Source organism: Perissodus microlepis, chromosome 23 (genome assembly GCF_051167445.1).
Source record: "Perissodus microlepis isolate ML-2025 ecotype Zambia chromosome 23, ASM5116744v1, whole genome shotgun sequence".
In the NCBI taxonomy this organism is placed as follows: Eukaryota; Metazoa; Chordata; class Actinopteri; order Cichliformes; family Cichlidae; genus Perissodus; species Perissodus microlepis.
In genome coordinates this window covers 18,759,273-18,778,785 of record NC_140482.1, presented here as the reverse complement: position 1 = coordinate 18,778,785, position 19,513 = coordinate 18,759,273, and the positions used below count along the sequence as shown (strand labels likewise).

General features: G+C 39.0%; 1 protein-coding gene across 1 annotated transcript; it reads left to right on the top strand.

Moving 5' to 3' along the window:
• The first annotated feature begins 447 nt into the window (after window positions 1-447).
• Window positions 448-13,536, top strand: kynu (kynureninase). The gene is made up of 14 exons (XM_084922550.1): window positions 448-515; window positions 2,339-2,533; window positions 2,617-2,737; window positions 2,813-2,895; window positions 4,112-4,173; window positions 4,289-4,360; window positions 6,481-6,555; window positions 6,850-6,996; window positions 8,196-8,294; window positions 9,491-9,564; window positions 9,868-9,920; window positions 10,166-10,251; window positions 11,107-11,337; window positions 11,822-13,536. Exons 2-14 carry the CDS (start codon window positions 2,365-2,367, stop codon window positions 11,954-11,956), a joined length of 1,407 nt encoding a protein of 468 aa, XP_084778676.1. The 5' UTR covers window positions 448-515; window positions 2,339-2,364; the 3' UTR covers window positions 11,957-13,536.
• Window positions 13,537-19,513: the final 5,977 nt, after the last annotated feature.

Genomic DNA, 19,513 nt, shown 5'->3' with positions numbered 1-19,513 from the left:
ACTTGTGTAAATCAGCAGTTTGAGAGCATGCTGAAGGAAGAAATAAAAAAGATCTTTTTTGTGCATGGACACAAAATCAATAAAGGAATGTTTACAGTTTGATCCCGGCGCTGGATGGGAGTAAATCCCCACACAGCCTGGCTTAGCATCCGTTGGAAAGTCTCAAAGCAGAAGAGCGGACACTGATGCAGCTACAGTATAACGTCTTTTGATCACATGGCCAGCTCTGTTTTCACGTGGAACTTCGCTCTGTAAGTTTGTTTCATTTTCATACATGAAACAGAAACCACAAAATGAGGAAGTCTTTCCTGCTCTGCCTTGTGTGTGTGCGCACAGGCGAACTTATGACAGGATATAAAAGAGCATGTTTGAGCATGTGTCATAGTTCATGAAAACAATGATTAACCTGATAGTGCAAACAAAGAGCTCAAAGAGCGTTTGCAGAGGACACGATTCACTCAGTCTGACTGCTGAATGCATAGAGGAAGCTCATCTGCAGACCAACTGATCCAACTGTGAGTTACAGCTTTCAGAGCTCGAAAACTTCCACTTTACAGCAGAATGAATAAATAATGAGGCATGCAATGCTTTAACAAGAACAATTGTCAGCAGAAAAGCCTTTAAACTCAGTGTTTAATTGTAAAAGAACTGCAGTGTTATTGATAAGGAACGCAGAGATTTATCAGGCATATTAAAAGGAAGCTGCCTTGTGCTTAGACAGCGTGAAACAAAACATTTTAAAGGTGTTTGGGTGTACTAATCTTGCAGAATGTCATGTTATAGAAAAATCCTGGTAAAGGTTTTTAAAAATTTGTTTTTTAAAAATGAAGAAAACAACTCTGGAAAATCAAAAATTAAATTTCTTTCTATATATTGTCTAGTTTGTTCTTTTGAGGACTCTTGGAGCCTAATGATCTCAGCTTTGATCAAAAGTCTCTGTCTACGTTAGCTTTCTTAGGAGGATATTGCAGACAAGCCCTCTGAAAAGATCTGAGTGATTCAGCTGATGGATGTTGATTATAGACAGAAGAAACCAAAGAGAAAAACAGAAGGAAATACGAGTTTGTATTTTAAATTGATTTGACAGACCAACACTTTAAAATATGAACATACAACATTTAATATGGTTGCTTCGTGGATGTGCAAGTAGTCACCAGTCTTTGCATGGATCTTCTGTCCTGATCTGCTGTTGACGTATGTCTCTCCATTACTGGCCAGTGGTCACACATTAACCCAGCATAACCCCGTTGTGTTCCATAGGAGACATATTGGGACTAAATTTAGGCCAGGGAAATGTCTGGATATGCCCAGAAACTAGAGGATATGTGGGGGCAGGTACAGACACAGGGTGGCGTGCTGCTGCAAGAATGGCACTACTTTAGGTTGGAGCACCTCATCTCAGTGCCTCTGTCCAGTCAGATTTCCACCAAGAGCAGTCAGATCAGAGACGGTACTCTAATGGCTGCAGGAACAGCTCAGAATTGAATCCAGCATGCCAGCAGCCCGACCTTGGTCAGCGTCAGTCACTTGTAGCATGTGCATTGAATATAGAGGTGTACAAAGGTAAATAACCAATCAGACCAAGGACTAAAACATAACATTCACATTTCAACAGAACAGGTTTGGGGTTCGTAAGATATTAAAAATGATGCAGAGAAAGAGATTTAAAAGAAAGACTGAAAATGTCCTTTACAACACAAATGATCCCATGTGGATAATGAATCTTTCCAGAGTAACAGTGTTGTGATTATAGGACAACCCAAACTAATTTGTATCTTTACACAATTCTACAGCAATCAGATCAAAAAAAAAAAAAAGGACCCTTGAAACAGTTTATTCCTTTATTACTAGCCACTCTAAAGAGTAGCTAAAAATAAGCCCCTATAAAGGTGGATGAATCCTAAAGTTTGCACTTGGACCTTTGACATGAGCTCTAAGAAAAACAAACAAACAACTTGTTCTGCTAAGAACACTTAAAGTTTACTTTGGGTGTATTTCAGACCACATGAGGTTAATTTGTTGAGTTAGTGCTGTTTTCGGGACATTTGGTCAAACAAGGAATCACACAGTGTCTGTCTACATGTGAGCTTAACTACCAGAAACACCAGACTTGGGCTTTTGTTGTTTTTTGTTGTTGTTCTTTTACATGTATCTGTAACACCACCACAGAGGATTTTAAATTAAACCCTGAAGGCAGACTTTTAGCTTTAACGGGAGGAAGGTCAGACAATGTCAGTAAACACCTAAAAAACAGATCTGGAAGTCTACGCACCCAGAGACTGCAACCCTATTCCTAATAAAGATAAAATGTCTTCCCTAACTGATGCTTTTCCTGCAGGTCAGCAGCCCACCGATCCCTCCACAATGGATGAGTTTGACGGCTTGACTCCCAGCGAAACTGTGAAACGAGTGTCTGACTCTCTGGGCTGCAGTCCGACCTCTGCAGAAGTGGCTGCTTACTTCGACAAACATGACAAACTGCGACATCTCAGGGAGGAATTTCTGGTACCGAAAATTACAGAGCTGCCGCCTTGTGAGTGAAAAATGTCTCATTAAGGTTGATTGATAAGAATATTTGTTATTAGCAGTTGTTTAATTCTGTTGACGTTTCTTTAGCTGATCTCTCACTGGTCAATGGTGCCAAGGACTGCATCTACTTTTCGGGCAACTCGTTGGGGCTGCAGCCTAAAAATGTCAAGAAGTACCTGGAAGAGGAACTGGAGACGTGGGCCAAGATGTACGTTAATGCTTACATTTGATATTTAACCAAAGGATGAGGCACAGTGGCATGTATTGATGTATTCTTTTACAGTGCTATCCATGGACACACAATGGGTGCGAGACCTTGGGCATGGGCTGAAAACAACATTGAGGAACTGATGGCCAAAGTTGTAGGTAGGAAACACTGACGCTTGGCTGGTCCCTCTAAAGTAGGTCAGGATTTTTGGAGAACATGTTGCTTTCCAAAGCTGCAAATTTTGGCTCACCTGAACTAGTCTGACAATGGCTGTAACAGTTGACTGATTAAGAAAACCCAAAAGGCAATTGGCGTTTTTGAAGGAGTTTGGGAACTTTCTAGCACTGCACTTCTCACAGTTTTGATACCGTTGAGTAAATTTAGAATCAGAGTACTTTGTTAATCCCTAAGGAAATTATGGAAGACCATAATTTGCAGACAACTTGCCATCATCCATGCAAACTACCACGGTCATGGGGTACACATATTGCCCTAGCAACTGGTGGTTACCAGGGGTTCACAAACTGGTCTATAGGCCTGTGTGATTGCAGCTTTAGCAAATGCTTTCACAGTGACAGCCAGCAAACAGCTGAGGAATAACGTTTTTTCCTAGCAACCAGGGGTTTCAAAGATGGTCACTGACAAGTCTCTAGGCCCGTGTGACTAGGACCTAAGCTGCTTTAGCCTGCCCACCGTTGGAGAGCTTCTGCAAGTAGCTTTACAACCCACGTCTGCCAGCCCCTTCTTCCATGCTTTCTATTTTTGCTAATTTGCTCTGTTTTGTGCAACAGTCAGTTCTGCGTCTTTGAAAGGACTCGAGAGGTCCAAGAGCAGAACCTGCCAAAGGAAAGACTGTTATTTCCAATGATTTTAGTTGGAAATAAGTCTCCTTTTCACTGAAAATACTCATAGTGGTCCTAATAAAAATGTTTTCTAAAGCTTCCATTTCAACTTGAGCTAAGTGTTGGATGGTTCGATCTAGAGTTTCACATTTGTGTGTTCTTTTGTGATGCTCACACACAGCTGTAGTTTTAAAACAGTCTGTCCCATTTACCTTAGCTGGTAGTCACTGCACTTTTCCATCCAGGCCTGTTTTGAAGAGTGCAAAGTCCATCTGTGATTTCATTCGCAAGTTCTGGATGAGGAAGACAATGACAAGAATACATGTGATCATTTGAGTCCTTCAGATAAAGATGACTATAGTTTGACCATTTTGTGAACTTTTTCAACAAAAGCTACTATGCTTTAAATAACCTGGATTTCCTCATTTCTGCTGTTACTGAAATGAAATGAAAGCCTTGGGGAAATTTCTCAAATATTCACATATTAATTAAGAACATGACTCATATGTTTTTCTTCTTTTGTTTTTGACAGGAGCTAAAACTGAGGAAGTGGCACTGATGAACGGTCTGACAGTAAATTTACATCTTCTGCTGGTATGATACAATCACTTACTGTTTCACCCCATTTAAATGATGAGATATGCAAACATAACACACATAGTTCAACAACTTTCAAACTGAACAGTAATGTCCTTCAATTATTCGGCAGCTTTCCTTCTACAAACCCACTAAAACTCGACATAAAATCCTTCTAGAGGACAAGGCCTTTCCATCTGATCACGTGAGTACATCCACACATGATCACATTTTTCTCTCAAATCCTCCCTTTGGGGATTTTTCTTTCCCTGATCCATGAATTCAGCTTTACTAGTTTTGTCTAACTCAAAAGAAAAATTAAACTTCACTGGATGATTAGTTGGGGTTTGATCTTGTGTTTCTCACCAGTTTTAACACTCGAGAAACATTTCTAGCCCAAAGAACTGACATTAATTGAAGGAGGAAGGTTTTTGAGATCTGTCCAGAGTGTACATTAGAGATGCCCTTGACCCTAAGTTTGTTAAGTGCAATACCAATTCTGAAAAAGCTGTGTAAAATATGAATAAAAACAGAATGCAGAGATTTGCAAATCTCATAAACCCATATTTTATTTATAGTTGAACATATGGACTGGTTCTCATACAGCACTTTTCCACTCAACTTTCTACTCAAAGTGCTTTATGCAATATGCCTCATGCGCCCATCCATACAAGCACATGTTTTCTACAGCTAGGTGTTTTCTATCTAACATTCATAATCTAATGGATGCATCAGAGAGGAGCTTGGGGTTCAGTATCTTGCCCATCAATACTTTTGCATGCAGACTGGACCTAAAGGGTCCTAAAAGGGCTTCAACGGAGTCTTTTCCTGCACTCAGTGTTTCTCTTACTTGTCTATGGTGTAAATAATCTCTTGTCTCCTCAGTTCAAGTTGGTCATTATGTTTGTTTTTCAGGAACACTGTTTGTGGGTCAACTTGATCCAGGGCATGTTGACTGTTTATATCTGATTATTAACTCCATTACTAACCATTTCAAACAATATTTGGTGTAATGGTGTTTTTGTTTACCTCTCACAGATCGTGGTTCAATGAGGGTAATTCACTTGTTTTTCATAAAAAATGCATTTTAAAACATTTTTAATGCACATTAGAAAGACCTGCATATAAAACACAATAGTTTTACATGACATTGATTATTTTAAAATTTTGTTTTATAATTTACATTTTTTTTCTTTGCATGTAGTGATGTAGAGAAAGTAACATGTGACATCTCTTCTGTTCTGGGTCAAACTGACTTAAAATCAAGACTAATGACTCAAGAGGATTTGTATTGAAAGTAAACTCTAGAAAGAAACAAAAGAACAAAATAAGGGATAGCAATATGAACACAGTGTGTGTGTCTGTGAGTCTCCACAGCACACAAGTGACATGTCGTCACATGTTGCAATAGTAAACACTATCCAGTGTTTAGAACCAGAAATACACAAAAATTAATAGGTGGAAATGAACAAGGTGCATGTGTCTACACAGCACATGAGGGACATTTCATCACTCAGGAAAGATCTCCGCCCAAATGACAAATGTGTTGTAGGCTGATACATCGATGTTGTAAAAGATGACCAGTGGCCAGCGTGCAGTCATTCACTTGGTGCTGTAGGACCCTGTGACTTTGTCCAAGTTGTCAACCCATCCTTTGGTGGCATTGCAGTCTAGAGTCATAGTTGGTTTCTGGTCCTCTCGTGTGCTGATTTCAGCATTTTTGTGCAAAGTGCTCATGAGCACAACTTTTTTCCCCTTTTTGTGGCAATAAGGTACCAGAGCTGTAGTGTCTGTGAAGGCAAATATGGAAGACTGAGGGGCCCTGTTCTTGGTTTTCAGCAGCTCAGCAGGGAGTTCAGTTCTGTTCTTTCGGACTGTTCTAACCATCGTGAGCTTTCTCTTTAGAAGCTCCTGAACCAAGTTGTAGTCACAGGTTATGTTGTGCCCCTGAGACCTTGTGCCATATCAAGCACAACCTTTGTGACATGATTCTTCTCTGGGGCTCTTCCAGCCGGCTTCCCAGTGTTAACCTGCATGTTCAGTGTATAGCTGGTGTTTGCATCACATGCTGCCCATAAAAGGTTCCTGTCCTACCCACTTGTCCTGGGACATGTGGGTAACACATGGGTTGTACATATGTGAAAATGCACAATTTTTATTTTATATGTTGATTACCTTTATGAAGCCAAGCACAAGAAGTTTCATACTGAAAAAATACTTTAAACTATTTATTTTAGATTTTTACAATTTAAAATGGTTCAATTTCACCTGCAACATAACAGGAGGGTTAAATCTTCAGTGTCCTTCTTGAATCTCTTTCCTCAGTACGCTGTGGAGTCTCAGATCCGTCTGCGAGGACTTGATCCTAAGGACAGCATGCTGCTGCTGTCACCCAAGCCGGTAACACACTGTACACTTTTATCTAAACTAATTTCTCCATGACGGAACAATTGCTGGGTAGTTTTCCTCCCCAAAGCAAACCCTCAGGTCATCTACTTCACGTCACGTGTTAGCATATCACTACTAAAACTTTCACAGCATCTTAACTTTCAAAGATGAAGAGCAGTTGCCGACCTATCGAGTGCATTTCATGCTGTTATTTGAACAAACATGTCTGTAGCTCTATGTCAGTTAGAAACTAAACACCGTTTAAACGACAATGCTGAGCACTGATGCTCCTTTCTGTGTGTTCAGGGAGAAGAGAACCTGAAAACCGAGGACATCCTGGAGGTGATCGAGAAGCAGGGCGACTCTATCGCAGTGGTAATGTTTAGCGGGGTTCAGTATTACACCGGCCAGCTGTTCGACATGGCCCGCATCACTGAGGCTGGCCAGAGGAAGGTGAGGAGAGGATACTGTAACCGAGTGGTTCCCAAAGTGGGGGGCACATTACTGGGGGGCGCAGTATGAATAAAAAAAAAAAATGCTTGGACACTGCTAGCACAATGGACAGGTTTTTGACGGGGCTCCCACACAAACGCAAAGCAGAAGATGAAGCATCGCCAAATATGTTTCCAAACCAACTTCCTTCCAAGCCAAAGACTAGAAAATATGATGAAGCATATCTTGCCTTTGGCTTTACCTGCACAAGTGCCCAGGTAGGTCTCCCCGGCAGAGTTTGTTTCCCCTGCATCGGGAACACGTGCTGGGCTGTCCAAATCACGGACAAACAGTATCCCACATTCTTGATTAGTTCACAAACACGTCTTATAATGACTAACTACTCCTGAAATTTTGGAGATGTTAGCTCTTTCTACAGTAAAGCTACAGATTTTCTTGTAAAACAAAGGGGGGCCTAGCAAAAAGAGTTTGGAAACCACTGTAAGCAAAAACTACTCAGATAAAAGTCTTTAATGATGTTCCCCTTGAGGCCTTCCAGTCACCAGAACTTTCCGATTTTCTTGTATTACTTAAATGAGAGTTGACACTTACATAAAAAAGCATGTATATGATTGCTCCCAGTGCTTTCATTATTTATTTCCAAAAAAGTTCAAAAGAACAGAACAGATGGAGAAAAGTACCAATCGCAGATCTGCATTTCCAGCTAGAGTTGGTGGGTATCACACCCACTGTGCGAAGTTTGATGGGCCAACAATAATACTGATGCACAATTTTTAACTGAGTGAGTTTTGCCCACTGTGACTCTGATTGACCAACGTTAACAACAACGCTATTCCCAATTGTGTGTTTACACCCAAATCTTTTCCCCATTTTCATCTCAAATTTTCACCGCATCTCTCCATCATTTTATGAAATATTGGTGTTGTTTGCAATAAATCCCATATTTTGATGCAAATCTTCAGTTGTGAAACTTTCTGGCTTGACCAAATATTTCCTTGAGTTGCAGAAAGAGTCAATGTCCAAAGAAAACTTTGAAAGATCTCTACAAGTCCTGGAAAGCTATTGCTCAAGACCACTTACAAAAATTTGAAGAAAGTCTGTTACCTTGGAAGCAAAAGAAAAATTAATCAGGGCCTTCTCAAGACTTTTGCTCTGTGCTGTATATTAAGTTGTTACTGTGTCCTCTGTTTGTCTGTCAGGGCTGTTATGTCGGCTTCGACTGTGCCCACGCGGCAGGAAACGTCGAGTTGGAACTGCACGACTGGGGTGTCGACTTCGCCTGCTGGTGCTCCTACAAGGTCAGCTGACAGGAAACTTCTAAAGACCAGTCCTGCTCACTGTTTCATCCAGACACAGTCCAGAGTGAATGAGACTCTGCGGAGCTGTAGGACAAATGTCCTTTCTGAGGAATATTAATGTTCTTTCTGGCAAAGGTTGAGACAACACAACCAGTTCCGATTTTAGACGCTTATACCAGGGTGTCAAACTCATTTTACATCGTGGCTCACATACACTTCACTTTGATCTCAAGTGAGCCGGACCAGCAAAACTCACATTTAATCCCTGAGATATTTTAATGTAGGAAAAAGAACTTCAACAATAGATCTGTTTTTCTATTTGATAAAGAAATGGTGCTGTAGTAAAGGAAAGAAGTCTGGCAGCATGACTCTTTGGGCTTAAAGTTTAAGAAATGAATTACAGAAAATTTCTGGTGTCTCATTGTCCACACTGTCCTGTAATTATGTAATTATTATAAAATCAAAGTTTTTTTTGTTAATATACAGAATATTTCTTTGTTTTGCCAAGATGCACAAAGCAGCTCATGAGAGAACTTAAGCACACAAACCTATCAGGGTTAGATTTTTCTGAACTCAAGAGTAAGAAATCATGCAATTCTATAACAGATACTGAAAAAACTGGAACTACCTGTCATTTAACAGTTTATTACTTATTTATTTTGGTTTATGAATGACCATGGGGGATATCTTTATCAAAAACCAATGGAAGGGGCCTTTAAAGATCAAAAGCCTTAGGTAATTCGGCTGATCTCCCATTCAATAACTTCTGTAGTGCTACTTTCTGATCTCTGTGCAGCAGTGATGTTACATCTACCTTAGCGCCATCGCTGAAAACTATGGATCATTTAAACTGAAAACTGCTTGTTAACTGCCATAATCCTTCACATGTAATCCAGGACAGTTTGAAAGAGAAATTGATGCAAGAGCAGAGCGAACAGCCTAAAAGGACAGAACGGGGCATGTGAAAATGTCCGAGATTATCTTAATTTCAGACAAATTTCACAGACTTTTTTATTCATGTATCATAAAGGCAGCGGTAAATACTTATCTCCTTATCACCATTCACACCAGCTTACTGAGGACTACCTTGCTCACTAACTGCCCTGTTAATGAACTGCAGGCGATTTCAGTACAATTATCAGATAAAAGTATAAATGAGAAATGCTTTGTGATGACTGTGGCTTTTTTGTTTGCAGTATATAAACTCAGGTGCTGGTGGTCTCGCTGGGGCGTTTATCCATGAGAAACACAAACATACCATCAAACCAACGTAAGAAACACTCCTCACAGACATTTTAGCTGGTGGGGATTTTTGCTGGTAGGGTATCCCAGATATCCTTGGCCTAATTTTGACACTCTTGGTTCAGTCACAGCACTGGCAAGTGACACCTTGAGTCAGTCACAGCCAGATGTGGGACATCTAGGATAGTGAAACTAATATCAAATGATAAAATATATCAAACTTTTAAACTCAAGTATCTTTCTCTTAAATTAGTCAAAATACGTTAATAGACATAGGATTAAAGATTGGATTAAATAAAGTAACACAGCTCTCTGTTCCTGTGTCCTTCAGGCTGATGGGATGGTGGGGACATGACCTGAAGTCTCGGTTTCAGATGACTAACGGTAAAACTCACCACAGATTCCTCACTGACCTCTGCCTCCTCAGTACCTCTCTCAAGCCTGCTGTGTGCTCTTAGAGTTGCTATTTGCTTCCATCTTGTGGTCTCATGTGAACATTACACCTGCAGTTCTGCCTATTTGGAGACCTTTATGTTTAGAGTGTAAAGAGCACACCTCTCAGGCTCTGAATGAACTGAATGGATCCTGAAGCTTTGAAAGGGTTCTTGACTTTTTCCTTCTGTTTTTAGTGATGGAGCTGCAGCCTGGAGTGAGCGGCTTCAGGCTGTCGAATCAACCAATCCTGCTGGTCTGCCCACTGCAGGCCAGTCTGGAGGTACTCCTTCTAGACATGTTAATCGACCTGAATGAAACTTATTTTATAAGCTTGTTAGGGTTCAAGGATTATTAGCATCTATTTAGCTTTCGGGAATTGTGAATCGTTACAAATTATATGTAGTTTGTGTAGTAAATGATCTCAAAACAACAACTATATTACGTGTACAATATATGCGCGCCATTGAAATTACACGTATGTTGTGGACATTATATGCAAACCATTGACATTACATGTGTGTTATGTGCAGGTTATTGAAGTTACATGTCCGTTATTAACATTACAAGTGTTATGTGTATGTTTTTGTCATTACATGTATGTAATGTATGTATGTAGTGCACTGGCACTTTGGGGTAACTGGAATTGTTGTCATGCATATCTGTAAGTAAGTGTTTATCAAACAGTGATGCTAATAGTGCCTGTAGTCGATTACAAGTTGAATACACAGCTTGAAAAAACTATATGTGTTCATTATTCATCTCTTTCATTGTTTAATTATTGTACATGTCTATTTAATGGTTATTTAGTGTTTGCTTATTTCAGCAGTTTATTATTTATTATGGAAACTTGTTTCTGCCACTGAAAAAAAGCATTTTTTGCCATACATAAGTTCAAAATTTGGGTTATTATCTCGCCTTAATTGCTCAAACTTATGTAAATAACTGAAAAATTAAGAAAATTCCTTTTTTAAAATTTGAGAGAGTAATCGAAAATCATGTCTTATGGAAGGGAAAAATGCTGTTTTCAGGCTTCCTTAATATATCAGCATAGTCTTGTACAAGAAAAAAAAACATTTGCCTGAAGTAACATCTATTTTTCATTTTCTTTCCTCATACACGATTTAAATCTTGCCAGGTGTTTAACATGACCACCATGCAGGCTCTGCGCAAGAAGTCCCTCCTACTGACGGGCTACCTGGAGTATCTGATTAAGCACTACTACACTAAGGACCCGGCTCAGCCTCACAAACCTCACGTCCACATCATCACACCGTCGGAGCCTCAGCAGAGAGGCTGCCAGCTTTCGCTCTCCTTTTCTGTTCCCATCAAAAGAGTCTTCGAGGAGCTGGAGAAGAGGGGCGTCGCTGTGAGTATAAACCCCGATATCTGTTTCTAGTACGAGCCTAATCAGGTAAAAATACAAGAATGTAATTAATTTTAACATCAAATGTAAATTTTGTCTTTTTATTTTAAGTTCTGTGTTGTTATCATCAAAAATTTAGAAAAGAGGTTGGTCACGTATTTGGCATCTTAGCCAGTTCAGTTTTGTATTTTTCTTTTTTGGAGCCAGAAGTGTCCAAAGTTTGTGAATTCAGCTTGTTTTTATAAACAGATACCTGATAACTAGTGCCAAGTACATACAAATAAAACATTAGCATTTAACTCACTAAAACCAGAGGACAGACTGGTGGATGATCTTCATAAAAACAACTATAGGGACATGCTCGCTTTTGTAACTTGCCTCCAGTGGCTATTGGAGGAGCTCCAGTTTTTGGCACTTTAATTCCTTGTGCTTCAAAAAATGACCACCTGAACCATTTTGAACTCTTTTGTCATTTCCTGTCTCATAGTGTGACATGAGGGAGCCCAGCGTGCTGCGAGTTGCTCCGGTGCCAATGTACAACTCCTTCAGTGATGTCCATCGCTTCATCAGAGCGCTGGGAGAGGCTCTGGCCGCCAGCAAGCAAGGTTGGGAGAGGAAGTGACTGCTACAAACTCCTGTGTTTTTTCATGATTATTAGGAAGGTTGTAAAGCATTATGCTTTCTTTAAACGCCTCAGGTCTCTCATTTTGTGCCTTTTGGAACCATTTGAGCCTCATTATCTTCACTGTATTGTTAAACTTTTTTTTATCTGTTGCAGAGATATTTGTCATAAATTCTCAGAAGTAAAATATTTTTAGTTGACAGTTTAAAATAAAGCTGAGAACAGCCTTCAGATTGAGAGAGAACCCTGACGTCCCCTTGGTCTTTGTTTCGTTCTCTATGTCTCTCTTTGAAATTGCACATAAAATATGGCTTGTTTTGCATACCTACCTAACACACCAGTACTTAAAGCCTTATTGCAAATTTTTGCAATCTTATTGTTTTTTTGAAAATTATTTTTTATTATTTAATAAAGTATATAATGTAGTATGACACAGGGCTTTTGCATGAACAATAACTGCCTGAATACATGACTAGCTGCAGTAAAATAAAAGATGGATGTACTCACCAAAGCACCACCCACTACTTTGGAAAGTCCCAAATTCGCAATTTTATCCATTGCCATTGTGGTTTTCAGCCAATAAAGCTGATTCTGACAGGAGATACACTCTAGCTGTGACTATATGGGCTCAAAATGTGGTCATAAATATTTTGTACTTGTAAAAAAGATTTGTATGTGTAAAAAAGATTTGTGTGTGTAAAAAGAATTTGTGTGTGCGTAAAAAAGATTTGTATGTGTAAAAAGAATTTGTGTGTGTGTAAAAAAGATTTGTGTGTGTAAAAAAGATTTGTATGTGTAAAAAGAATTTGTGTGTGCGTAAAAAAGATTTGTGTGTGTAAAAAAGATTTGTGTGCATAAAAAAGATTTGTGTGTGCGTAAAAAAGATTTGTATGTGTAAAAAAGATTTGTGTGTGCGTAAAAAAGATTTGTGTGTGGACTTAGAAAAAAAACCCCTGCAAGTTACAAGTACGAATTTTGACCCTATTTTTCTTCCTTTCATCTGATTGGTCAATGTCATGTCAATCACAAATGTAACAATCCAATCAGAGAACAGATGGGTTTGGCTGTCGGAGGGGCGCTTTTTTGAACTGCAGGTCCTTGAAGGGTGATACAGTTTGAAGCTGGAGGATCTCTATATAAATATCCGATAGCAGCTAGGTCCCCTAACTTTCAGTAGCTGTTGAAAGGAAAAAGTTGTGGTATATCAGTGGTTAGAAATACCATTATTACTTTAGGATTAGTTTAACACAAAGTCAGGGCTGACCCAGGACCATTGCTGTGAGTCACAGTGCGCAGCATAAAAGTCCTTTCACATCAGATGCAGGATGTGCTGCTAATGCTAACTGCTAACTAAAAGCAAAGGATCCAGAATTTGTTACGCTGGCTGCTGGGCTCTGTGGGTTTTTGCAGCAGCTCTACCTGTACTAGATGCACCTGCTCCTTGTCTTTTCTATCTCTGACTTTATGTCCTCTACAAGAGTTTCTGTTTTTTTTGCTGGTTCTTCAAATGTTCAATAAAAACATGTATGCTAATTCATAACGAAGAAAGCTTTGTAATGAAGACTGTCATTTCCAAAACACTGCCCGCCCCGCGGTCCGCAGCGCTGTTGAAAAGGCTGTGGAAGTCCCTATATTAAACACGTAGACCTGTGACACAAAAATCACCAAACTCGGACGACCACAGACTGTTTTCCTTCGTGGTGATGAAGGAAAACGCTGGGTTGGCATGTAAAAGGGCATTTATTCCTTTCAAAGACCTGCAGTTCAAAAAAAGCGCCCCTCCAACAGCCAAACCCATCTGTTCTCTGATTGGATTGTTACATTTGTGATTGACATGACATTGACCAATCAGATGAAAGGAAGAAAAATAGGGTCAAAATTCGTACTTGTAACTTGCAGGGTTTTTTTTTCTAAGTCCACACACAAATCTTTTTTACGCACATACAAATCTTTTTTACGCACACACAAATTCTTTTTACACATACAAATCTTTTTTACGCACACACAAATCTTTTTTACACATACAAATCTTCTTTACAAGTACAAAATATTTATGACCACATTTTGAGCCCATATAGTCACAGCTAGAGTGTACTCAAATAAGGTAAGTTGTACTACATCGGTGCTTCACAGACCTCTTCAACTTGCAGGTTGGCACAGTTACCATGTTGTCAACGAAAGACTACACCATGAAATCGGTATGTGACCAAATGCTACGAGACAACTAACCTTCAGTTTTAAAGTTGTGGCTTTAAGTAATGGCAAGAAAACTGTATTTACACAATTTTATGACACCACAGTGATGTGAAATGTATCATCTTGCATTTAAAATAGTGAATATATATGGATATAAGCTATAAATCCTTTGATTTTAATAGATATTCGTATATATATATCTGTGCTGTGAAAAAGTATGAAAAAGTTTTTCACTATTCTTTATCCATTAGCTTGTTGCTATTTGATCAAACAAAATTTTATATTAGACAAGGATAAGTCAAGTAGCTGGCCCTATGTGAAAAAGTACATCAGTAATAACTTTTTGTTTCGTTGATCCTCATTCTGAAAGGCTTTTTTCTTAGTTATTATTATTATTATTGCTATTTTACAAGTCTTTTCTCGTAGTTATTATATCATAATTAAAGATAGTATTTATCACATCTAAACAGACTATTAGTGTTAAGGTGTTAACACCGGTGTCACACCAATTATATTTCTGTATATTTCTTCTATATAAATGATCATAAACATCTCATTAAAAAAGTGACAATTCTCAAAAGTTCGATGCTATTCAAATAATGAACTATTTGTATAAGTAGGAGAAAACTAAGAAACAATCCCATGGTTGTTTATTGTACACTTATATATAATTTATTAATAATTAATGATTGATGAGTGATTTCTATGTCAAAAGGCAAATTAAAATTTAGTTGTTTTTAATTTGGAGGACATGTTTTTTATTGTCATGGCTTAGCGCAACAGCACATGGGGAAACACGATGATGCAGTTATATTGAACAAAAGTTAGATCCCACATTATGATTGCAAAAACACTTTCTTTGAACAGCCTGTATCAGAATGCTGCTGTAGCTCTCACTCCCCTCACCCCTGTGACCCTCCTCTTCGGTGGAGCATTTGGCCACGACACTCAGCGAGTTCACAGCATGAGGTTTGCAAATTACAGCATTTTTTTTTTCATTTGGGCTGTGAGGGAGGAATCTAATGAAACCCTTTTTTTCTCCCCCTCTCTCTTCCTCACCCGTCTGTACATTACACACATGAGTTAGCCGACAGTCCTCCCCTTACCAATTAACACCTACTTTATTATAACGTTGACTTCTCCCTAATGTTCTTGCATGTGTTTATGCACTATTACCTTGACGGATGCCTATTCCACGATTAGACATAATTGGCATATCAATATGCAAAACCTAAATGGATTAACCTTCTTTAAAACTAATGAGCACTTGGATGCCCAGCTGGGGAATGGACCAAAATTAGCATTTGTCATCTTTTTGGGATGATGTGAGAATAAATAATTGAAGAGTGGCTGGTATTGTCTTTCCTGGGGCTACTTAACCTTACAGTGACTGTACTGTAAAATGGAGAAAAAAAAAAGAGAGAGCGAGAGAAGGAATATGCAGATTTACTGTCTTAATGATGACCGTCGGCTTGCTGGGTTCACACACACATGCAGGGAAAAAAAAATACAAAGTAGCTCCGTCTTTGCTGAGGGAAGTGGACAGTTTTGATCAAAGAATGGGCAAAGTAAGGTTTAGTTAGGCAAAACAAACTGTGGCACTTTTGAAAGGTTTTTCATGATCAGTAGAGGAGGATTAGAAATATACCCCAGATCTAAGCACTTATGGGTAGATTAAAACATTTTTAAACATGAAACCATGGGTGTAATAGAAAAAGTATTTCCAACATGTTATTGAGCTTTCCTAAAATTAAAAAAAGTTAAAATTATTGCAGTAGATTGTAATTTGTTGCTAAAATAAATTGCCCCAGAGGAAGGGCAGCATATAACTATCTAACTTACAGTGGCTTACATATGAAAGTTTCAAAGGTAAGTATTTAAGATAAGGAAGTATTTTCAGGAGAATGAACATAAAATAAAGAGATGCAATGTTGCGAGTTCTAAAATACATTTCTGAAGCTGCTCCAATGGTTACAGAGCTTTTTTGCCATTACAGTGAGATATTTACACCTCTAAATACTCCAATTCAGGTCAGAGTTTTAGTCAAGATACTTCAGTACTCTTTGTTTTTAACATGTTTTCTTAGATGAGCTTCAGAAAAAGACTGAAAGCTGTAGGGGGCAAAAAACTGCTTAGCTTGGGTAGCACCAAGACAAAAATATCTCCCGAGTTAGTTTTAAACTTGTTGTTAAAATTTGGTTTCTAAACTGTAATGTCCAGCACTAAAAAGATAGAAAGAATTCTCAGTTTCTCAATGAATATGTCACAATGAGCCAGTGAATTCTGTGTACTGCTCAACTCTGTGAAAATTACACGGCTCCAAGAAAAGCTTGGGCATGGTGTGGTCTGGCAGGAGTTCAAGGTTGTGTGATCAACTGACAGTTAAAACATAACTTTTTAAGTCCAATATCCGAAGTAAAAAATGCTCCAAAAGCTGCTTGCGTGTGGCTTAGTAGGTCAGAGAGCAAAAAGATAGTTTTGGCTTTTAGAGACAAAAATGAACTTTGGAGTTTAACATCCAAATGAAAGACTGCAAGCTGGCCAGAAATCAGATCAAACCTCTGACCTGATAGGTGAGGTAACACGGTTTTCTGCAAACACACAACTATTACTATTACCTGTGGATGACTTTTAATAAAATTACTTTGCCAAGTACTGAAGCCGTAGATGAACTATTAACACTGTGTGCAAATGCTGTACTTAAAAAAAACATTACATTATCCCGTGGCGATGTAGCCGATGACATATTAATACATTGCCCATCAAAGGTGACGGGCAGGTTGACAGATGAGGTCCAACAGGAGTCTCCATGGAATATGATGACACTGTGATCTGCAGTGAGTGTAGGGAGCAGGTGGAAGAAAGACTGGGGAGGTGGAGGTATCCTCTGGAGAGAAGAGAAATGAAAGTCGGTAGAATCAAGACAGAATACATGTGTGTGAATGAGAGGCAGACAGGTGGAAAGTTGAAGGTGGATGAGTTTAAATACTAGGGGTCAACCACTCAAAGCAACAGACATTGCAGTGCAAGAGAGGTGAAGAAGAGAGTGCAGGCAGGGTGGAGCGGATGTAGATGAGTGTTAGAGGCAGAAGTAGGTTCAGATGTGAAAGAAATACTTCATTTGCTATCTTCAGCTGAACAACAGAACTTGTAGGGTAGCATTTATTCTAGCAAACCTTTTAAACATTTAAGTTTCTAATAAATTTCACAAGTTAATGAAAGAGCTGCACATTCAGTCAAACCGACTTCAGATTCACATTCATACTTACCCAAATTGTTTTGTTTCCTTGTGCTTCCCCCAAACAAATCCAGATAAAAGGCCAGGATGGCAAACAGGAAGTGGCAGTTGCATTCAGGGCGCAGGACTATACCAAGTGTAGCAAAGTACAGAGGACGGATTGGCTGTTTTAAAGTTTCCAAAGTGGAAGAGATGTCCTACCCGGTACCCAGTATGAGTAAATGCATATATTTTCTAAATCTTTGCAAACACATTGATTATACAGCACTATACTGTATGTCGATTATATCAACATACAGTGTTGTGAGTTTGAATAGTACTTCCAATACTAAGAAAAGTCAGAGTAGGAATGCATAAAAAAATCTTGCCAAATGATTAAAATTGCAGCACAAACTAATATTGGTTATCACATACAAAGATATTTTATGGATTCCAGTCAAAGCAGATGTAAAAGAGTCCGATATCCCCAAATGTTAATCTCTTTTAAGTTAAACTGGAAACTAACTCAAAGAAAGAACCAATGTTGTGTCTACACGTAATTAGATCTTTAGGTGTTGTAGCCATTTCTTCAGACATAAAATAGTATTTTTGCACCAACAAGGCGTGTTGGATTCTCAAAGCGCTATTAGCTGAAAACTTGGCATATCTCAGCATGACGTGCTGTGCGTTCTTAAAAAATGTATCTACAGCAGATGAACAGTATCTGAAAGCCAAGTCCTTAAGACACAGGAAAAAATCCAGCATCTTACATGGGCCACTGTTGAAGCAGCAGAGAACAGAACAAAAGGCAGAAATACCCAAAAAAAGAGCTTTGAATGTCTTTGAAGAAGTCTGGAAAACAGGTTGCCACTATTGCTCCCCGATTAAGCAGGTGACCCATATGCCAAAAACTACTACAATGACCCAGTTTGAAGTTCACCCACGCCCTGTGTGTCATTCCCCCCTCACTAATATCCTGCTTTCCTGTCAACTCTCTCTGGATTGGCCTACTTGTTAAACACAACAAAAGCTTGGAGAACTAAATAAATGACAAGAAAACCTCAAAATATAAAGAAATGTGGGGTGGCTCAAGAGTTTTGCACAGTACTACATGCCATGAATGAAACGAAGAAAAAACAACACTTTATAATGTCTCCTGACGGGTTGGTTAAGCAGAAAATAAACTTAAACCGTGATGTTCGGCTGTTTTATCCCATAAATGTCAGATTTATAGGAACAGGAAGCTTCAGAATCCAATTTGATTAAGAGCACTCAACAAAAGAGCTTCCTAAAAGTTCACTCAAACACAATCGACCTTTATTTCAGGTTGACTGTACTTCTGCCTCACCCAGACAACATCACTGGTCATATTTTAATAACCCAAACCTTTGATTGGATTCTGGCATCCTTCTGCTTTCCGTGCCTTCAGTCTTCACATGAACGCACACGCAAAGCTGAACTCCCCAGGCTGAACGCTGGTTGATGGTGGCAGCAGTTAACAGGTAATAGGGATTGAGAGCTGCATGAATCAGAACTAATTACCTTAAATAGCCACAGCCTCGGGCTTATTTTTCCAGTCCACGTCTCTCCAATTTGACAGCTGGCAAAGGTAGCTGCTGCTGCTCCAGAGGCGGTGAGGTGCTGTGTGGGACTTTTTCATCCCATTAATTAATTGTAGAGCAACTAAACCGTGAAAAGCTACAGACGGGAACTTTACTGACCGCTCTCTTGGCAGGTCTGCTGTGACAGCCGCCGAGGGGAAGCACCCACTAATAGAGTCAGGTAAAGAATGAAAATGGTGAAATAAAAAAAAAATTAAAAAATGGGACTAGATTAGTTTTGGGTGGTTTAACTTCATTTGAGGCAGAGCTGAACTCGGAGCTATCAAAGAATTCCATCAAATGGAGTTTAAAGTGGATAAAAGCAGCTTGTTGTTCAAGGGTTTTGTTTGAAGAGCAGGCTTCATGAATAAGAGACGAAATCACAATAGAGACAAGAAAAAAAAGGCAAAATATTAGCCGAAAAGAAAAAAGGAAAAAAGAAAGGAAGCAAGGGAAGGGGTGCTCTGTGCTCAGATGATTTGGAATCAGATACTACAACCTTGTTAGCATCGCAAGCTTATTTCCATATTAACGACCCCTTCA

Bases quoted from the DNA above. Each gene is read 5' to 3' on its own strand.
- kynu (XM_084922550.1), top strand. From the start codon at position 2,365: ATGGATGAGTTTGACGGCTTGACTCCCAGCGAAACTGTGAAACGAGTG. The intron at 2,738-2,812 runs GTACGTTAATGC...ATTCTTTTACAG, and splicing joins CTGGAGACGTGGGCCAAGAT to TGCTATCCATGGACACACAA. The intron at 8,295-9,490 runs GTCAGCTGACAG...TTTTGTTTGCAG, and splicing joins CCTGCTGGTGCTCCTACAAG to TATATAAACTCAGGTGCTGG.